Source organism: Anolis carolinensis, chromosome 5 (genome assembly GCF_035594765.1).
Source record: "Anolis carolinensis isolate JA03-04 chromosome 5, rAnoCar3.1.pri, whole genome shotgun sequence".
Lineage (NCBI taxonomy): Eukaryota > Metazoa > Chordata > Lepidosauria > Squamata > Dactyloidae > Anolis > Anolis carolinensis.
In genome coordinates this window covers 201,394,107-201,401,606 of record NC_085845.1, presented here as the reverse complement: position 1 = coordinate 201,401,606, position 7,500 = coordinate 201,394,107, and the positions used below count along the sequence as shown (strand labels likewise).

General features: G+C 38.0%; 2 protein-coding genes across 5 annotated transcripts in view; both read right to left on the bottom strand.

Moving 5' to 3' along the window:
- LOC100559220 (uncharacterized) overlaps window positions 1-5,877 on the bottom strand; it is a 103,652-nt gene extending 97,775 nt beyond the window's left edge. Inside the window, exon 1 of the mRNA XM_062983348.1 lies at window positions 5,748-5,877. The gene's annotated coding sequence lies outside the window, so the exon portion shown is untranslated. The remainder of the gene's footprint in view (window positions 1-5,747) is intronic.
- tmem209 (transmembrane protein 209) overlaps window positions 4,314-7,500 on the bottom strand; it is a 32,926-nt gene continuing 29,739 nt past the window's right edge. For all 4 annotated transcript variants that reach the window (XM_062983352.1, XM_062983350.1, XM_062983353.1 and 1 more), the window contains one exon: window positions 4,314-6,345. In XM_062983352.1, coding sequence (XP_062839422.1) covers window positions 6,291-6,345 — 55 coding nt within the window. In that variant the 3' untranslated portion in view covers window positions 4,314-6,290. The remainder of the gene's footprint in view (window positions 6,346-7,500) is intronic.

The following is a 7,500-nucleotide window of genomic DNA, read 5'->3' as shown; positions in this document are numbered from 1 at the left end:
CTTCTCACCCCAAGGGGATGCAGAGCAGATCACAATGCACATACACATGGCAAACATTCAATGCCATTAGACACATGTCATATGAGGGTTGAATGAAAAGTAATGCTGGCACCACACAAAACTACAAGTCCCAGGATTCCATAGCATTGAGCCACAATTAAAAGTGGTGTCAAACTGCATTGATTCTCCAGTGGAGATGCACCTGGAGAGAACGAAGCTGGTATCACCTTGAAGTTGGCAAGTCTCATAGGTAAATGCAAGACCCTTTTGTGTTGTTGAAAGCTTTCATGGCCAGAATCACCGGGTTGTTGTGTGTTTTCCGGGCTGTCTGGCCATGTTCCAGAAGCATTCTCTCCTGACGTTTCACCCACATCTATGGCAGGCATCCTCAGAGGTTGTCAGATATGTGCTGCTCATGCCTAGATCTTTCCGAGATAGATCTTTCAAAGGCTGCCTTGAGTGTCAATATACCTCACAACCTCGGAGGATGCCTGCCATCGATGTGGGCAAAACGTCAGGAGAGAATGCTTCTGCAACATAGCCATACTGCCCGGAAACACACACAACAACCCCAAGACCCCTTTGTTAGATAGGTGATGCACTGTTGAATAGGAATGCATTGGCTGTGTTTCCATTGTGCAAAACTGGTGGAAAATACAGTTCTAATGGACATGTGGTCACAACCTACTGAAGGGTCAAGTGGGTGATGATGTGGAACCGAAGGGACACGCTACAGGAGCCGAGTCACGGGCATGATTCTGCCTTATTTATTTATTTATTTATTTATTTACAATATTTATATTCCGCCCTTCTTTCTCACCCCGAAGGGGACTCAGGGCGGATTACAATGAACACATATATGGCAAACATTCAATGCCAACAGACAAACAACATACAGTATAGACAGACACAGAGGCATTTAACATTTTTCCACCTTCATGATTCCGGCCACAGGGGGGAGCTGTTGCTTCACCGTCCACTAGTGTGTACTGTACTTCCTCATTCCTTTCCTCATGTTTTGCTGGCAGTTTTATGGTGTTGTAAATTAGTTAAATTAGCCTCCCGCATAAAGCGTACCTAAATTTCCCTACTTGACAGATGCAACTGTCTTTCGGGCTGCATAGGTCAACAGCAAGCTGGGCTATTTAATGGTCGGGGGCTTAACCCGACCCGGGCTTTGAACTCATGACCTCTTGGTCAGTAGTGATTTATTGCAGCTGGTTACTAGCCAGCTCCGCCACAGCCCAGCCTTCGACACCCTTCGCCTGCTTATCTAGATTAATACCCATATTTTTAATGCCCAATAATTTTTCCAACCACATTGTCTTTGTGGGTCTTAATGGGCTCTTCCAATTTCTGGCTATCACTAATCTTGCTGCTGTCACAGCATATGTAAATATTTTTATCTCATTCTCTTTTTCTTTTGAAGAGTCTATTTTTTTTCCTTATTTTGCATTTCATATAAACCTAGCAAGTAGTATTCTGGCTTGCATTCCAAATCAATTTTTAAAATTTTCTTACATTCGAAGTGAATTGATTTCCAATAGTTTTTGATTTATTTACAGTTCCACCATATGTGGAAATATGACCCTACTTGTTCATGGCATCGCCAACATTTATTGTCTCCGTTTTCATACATTAATTCCAGTTTTTTTCGGGTTAAGTACCATCTGTGGATAGTTTTTAGCCAATTTTCTTTTAAATCTATAGAATAACAGTATTTTATTTTTTTATTCCAAATGTTTTCCCATTCCTCCATGGTTATAGATCTGCCTATATTTCTGGACCATTTTATCATTGATTCCTTAATTATTTCAGATTCTGTGTTCCATTCTATTAATTTGTTATATAAAATAGTTATAATTTTCTTATTTTGTTGGAGTAAATTATCCCAAAAATTGTTGGTCATATTAAATCCAATTCCTTTGTCTTTATTATAACTTTCTTTTGTTTGGTGATATTGAAACCAGGAAGTATTCTTAAAGTTTTTTTGGATTTCCTCTAATTCTTTGATAAATAGGCTTTCTGGGGTTATATATATATTTTTTAAATAATTTCTTTATATGTCGGCCAATTATTCCTTCCAAGTAGTCTTCGTTGGTTTGCCTCTAATGGGGAGAGCCATAATGGGGTTTTCTCATAAAAATATCTTTTGTATTTTATCCATGTTTTGATCAAAGATGATCTTACAAAGTGATTTCCAAAATTTATATCTACTTTCATTTTATCATAACATAAATATCCATGCCACCCCCACCGCAAATTAAACCCTTCAATAGTTAAATTTTTTTATATTTTCCAATTTGAGCCAATCAATTATCCACTCCATGCCTGCAATCACTTTCTCATGTGTCAGAGAAGGAGGTGATCCTTGGCCAGCCCTCCCATTGCCACCAATGGCACGAAAATTTTCGGTTTTTTCATAAGCGAGATGAAAATTGTATTCGTATAGGCGCCCCGTTTTCGGAAACGGGGACAAATACGAAAATGAGACAAAACGAATTAAACTACACAAAACGAACAGCAGTTCCATACAAATGCACAACACTAGACGTGAGCTGGTTTGGTTCCAATCAAGCATTTTGGACAAAGGGTCCTGGGATTGATGCGGTGTATGAGGGTTGAATGAAAAGTAATGCCTCCACCTTCGTTACTTGGGTTTGGATGGGAATATTTTAATAAATCAAACGCAGAAATAATCCTTAGAATGTGCTCTTTAACGACCACTATTCATTTTTCCACATAATCACCAGACAATGGGATACATTTCTGCTAACGATGAACAATGAAGCCGTCACAGAAGAAGTCAACACTCTGTTTCCGCAACCAACGTCTCACAGTCCCCATCGTGCACAGATCTTCCGAGAGCCAAGCAAAGCAATAATGTGACCCACACGTTCTTGTGAAATGCCGATTATGCTTGAAATTTCTCTGAGGGATACGACAATCGTACTGAATCAATCTGTCAACCTTTGGCTTGTGAAACTCGGTGGTTGCCGTCACAGGACGTCCAAATCTTTGTCACACAAGTCAGATATTCCCAGCTCAACATCTTTAAACTTACTTGCCCAACAAGGACTCACATCAACGCAATCACCATAAACAGTTTGCATTCTCTGATGAGTCTCCTTTGGGGTGACACCTTTTGCTGTCAGGAATTCAATGACTGCATGTTGCGTAAGTCGCACTGACCGACCGTCTGCGCAGGGTTCCATACTTCGCACTTTAACAACACAACCGTTCAATGCCAAGGCTTCCTGCCAAATGGAACTAACTGTAGAGGAGAGTCTACTGAACAAGCCAGGACCTGCCGCAGACCAGGACTGCCATCTGTTGAGGAGTTACGAAGGTGGAGGCATTACTTTTCATTCAACCCTTGTATCATTTAGGACATGCCATTCCCAGCACTTTGGATTCAGAATGGAACATCTTGACAGCCAGCGCAATTCTTGTTTGGTGGTTTCGATAACGCTGTTTGCCAAAGGTGATCTAGAAGTACTCAAAATGTGTTTATGCCTCGATCGTTCCAAGATAGATCTTTCAAAGGCTGACTTGAGTGTCTCTGAATTTAAGGGCAGCAACCACAGAATGAAAACGCACAGCCAAACGCACTGTAGTTTTCCAGCAAACAATGAACTAGATTAAACCTATCTTTCTGCTTTCAAGAAGAAAGATACCAAATATTTCCCCCTAAACCTTTTATCTGAATCCATTGCCTGTCTTCTCACGTTGTTTACCTGCCGCAATTTGAGATTATCTTGGATATGGGTATCTCATCTAACAACCAAATTCCTTTACATTTCATACAAACCTTATACACAAAAATAATTTTGTGCCAAGAGAAAAAAAGCTTGTGCACATTGAACAACCAGAAAGCAAAGGAGCCACCGTCTCAGCCATCCATTGAAATGACCTACTTGCACATTTGTAGTTTTGACTTTTAAATATTTGATCATTCAAACAGAAAAGTCATTAAAATATTATCTTTAGGAATCTCTAGGTCCTCCAGTATGATTCCCAGTGGAGGTTGATCATAAGCTTGTACTGGAAGATGTAGAAATTCTTTAGAGAGGAATGCAGGATTGTGGAAGCAAGCAGAATGTCAACAATTTCTTACAAATTATGAGAGAATTTCTCATCTAATTCTGGGACCCCCAAAAGCATAGGCTGTGAATAAGGATATGGACAGGGCATAATGTGGGCAAAGCACATGAAACCCTTCTCAATACCACTACTGACTATTTGCAGAAGAAACCACTCCTCAAATATAGGACTCAAAATCCATGCAGACACAAACACACACCAAAACGAAGTTTTACCAAAAAATAATCAATTTAATGACAGCACCAAGTTATCAGCAAAGGTCTTGTTTTCCCTGACAAAAGGACAGCATGGATGGAAAGGCCACTCTCACACTGATGGGATAGAAAGGACAATGAGCAACAAAAGCAAACTTCAGGACTTAATATCCAGATTTCGATCCCAATATATAGGACTCAATATTCCGATTTCTGTCCTAATATAAAGGACTCAATGTACAGATTTTGATCCCAATATATAGGACTCGATATCCAGATTTCAATCCAAATATATATAGGACTCAATATTCAGATTTTGATTTCAATATATAGGACTCAATATTCAGATTCTGATCCCAATATATAGGACTCAATATTCAGATTTTGATCCCAATATATAGGACTCAATATCCAGATTTCGATCCCAATATATAGGACTCAATATTCAGATTTTGATCCCAATATATAGGACTCAATATCCAGATTTCGATCCCAATATATAGGACTCAATATTCAGATTTCGATCCCAATATATAGGACTCGATATTCAGATTTCGATCCCTATATAGAGGACTCGATATTCAGATTTCGATCCCAATATATAGGACTCGATATTCAGATTTCAATCCCAATATATAGGACTCGATATTCAGATTTTGATTTCAATATATAGGACTCGATATCCAGGTTTTGATCCCAATATATAGGACGTGATATCCAGATTTTGATCCCAATATATAGAGCTTGATATCCAGATTTCAATACTAATGTATAGGACTCAATATCCAGATTTTGATTCCAATATATATAACTCAATATCCAGATTTCGATCCTAATATAAAAGATGCACTTTCCAGATTTCTATAAGTTTGACCAGGAAACCTTACTGGTGGACTATACTCATTCTGCTGGTTACCTAGAGAAATGGACATCCATCCAGAAAAATGTCTTATACCAAACTTTTTTTTTTTAAATTAAAATAGCTACAGCTGCTTCTATTTAATAGTATTAACTCAATGGGCAGCATCATCTCTTGTTATCATATAATTTTTGGGGTGAGGAGCAGCCAACCTGCTCAGGTCACGGAGTCAAACTTTTTTTTATCATTTGCAATGCAGCCTGGAACAAAAGGGAAGCCTCTTCCAAGGATTTTGAAAAAATTCTGCAAAAATTGAGGCCAAAAATTGAGAAATATCCTCTAATATATTAAAACATGCCGTTTTATGTCTGTATTTGCACATTGTTGGTGCTCCGTTCTTTTCTCTGACCAACCTGCTGTTGAGCGGCTGCAGCCCTTCCTCTAAAAATAACGGCATTTATTTTCTTCATGAGAGTCTCATTCCCGGTGTTTGCAGAGGAAATGACACCCGCAGAACTAGAGTACTGTCAGTTTATAAAAACATAAAAACACACCAAGCTGCTTTGGTGCGCTTGATGTAAGGCACATACCTTTCCGACCAGGAAAACCTGGATATTCCTGGTTTATTCCATCCCCAAGGGCCTTGCAAGATGCACTTTCTTCTGTTCTAATAAAGCAGTGAGTTCACACTCCTCTTGGATGCTCTAAATCCAGTTCAGTAATAATCATTTTTGCATCTCTGGGCAAAACATTTTCCATTCAAGGCCTCTTTCTCCCCATTTCTCCCCATAATAAAGTTTATTATTTGTCTGCAAGAAGCCATTTCTGTCCAGTAGCTGTTTTCATATCCAAAGCTCTCATTCTCTTAAATCCAGAAATAATGGATCTTTTCCGCCTTGATCTTCGTGATGTTTGCAAACCGGGATGCTTCCGCTTCTATATTTAAAAAGTATTTCCTATTCATTCAAGAACAGCATTTCGTTATTTGTTTTGAAGAACTCTTGCTGTATTCCCAAATCATGCTGACAAAGCAGCAGATTGGAATGTGCTGCCAAATTATCTTTTTTTTTCCAATGGAGATGTTTGTATTCCTCTGTCCAACAGGAGTTCTTCTGTAGAGACTTCCAAATATTCTAGTCGCCAAAAATCCACAGGACGTTCACACCAGATAATCCGAGATTGACACGCCTGCAACATATAAGTTTATACATGTTTCATCAATACAGAATTTCATTCCCTTCGTCATTAGATTTGAATTCAAGGCTTCCTAAAATTTCCAGCATTTAGATAGGTCTTTTGTGTGATCCAATAGGGAATTTTCTCTCTTATGAAATGAACAACCTGAAATTAAGTTGGGAAATATTTCAAATTGCCTACGGACCATCATATACTTATTTTAATAGTAACAGCACTGTGGAAGCCTTTAAAAAAATCCCAAATCTTCTTAAGGTGCTCCATCCAATTTTGATTCTGCCTCCCCCAATTATTATTATTATTATTATTTTATTGTATGACACAGCAAACAAGATAGACATGCTGGATTTTATATCACAAAAACACTTCCCAAGCGTTTAGGACTGTGTGATGTATTTTCGGATGATGCATGCAGATCCCAGTAGGGTGGCCTTTTGAAGTTGGCATTATTATTATTATTATTATTATTATTATTATTATTATTATTATTGATACTACTGCAAGTCACTGCTGTGAGAGAATCAGACATCTACAAAGACTTGCCCTTTTAATAGTAATAGCACTGTGGAAAAATCCCACATCTTCTTAATGTGCTTTTGATTTTGCCACCCCCAGGAATCAAAAGCAATTTATTATTATAATTATAATTATTACTGCTATTACAGCGAATCACTTATGGTGTGAGAGAATCAGTCATCTACAAAGACGCTGCCCATGAGACACCCAGATGTGTTATGATCCTGCGGGGAGGCTTCTCTCATATCCTTCTCTCATGTCATCACACAGTCCTAGACACTTGGGGTGTGTTCGACTTGTGATTTTGTGATACGAAATCCAGCATATCTATCTTTTTTGCTGTGTCATAATAATAATAATAATAATAATAATAATAATAATAATAATAATAATAATGTTTATTTATAGCTCACTTTATCTCTCCCGAATGAGACTCAAAGCAGCTTACAATTAAAAGTATGACCACATAGTTTAAAATATACATATATGCAAACATTAAAACAGAATTGAACTTAACAGTATTAAAATCCACAGTTGAAATCCACTGAAACATATTCAAAGCTAAAAACCATAGTACCCCCTGATTTGCTCTTAAAAACCTTCTTCTTTGAAAGCCTGTCTGAATAAGAAACC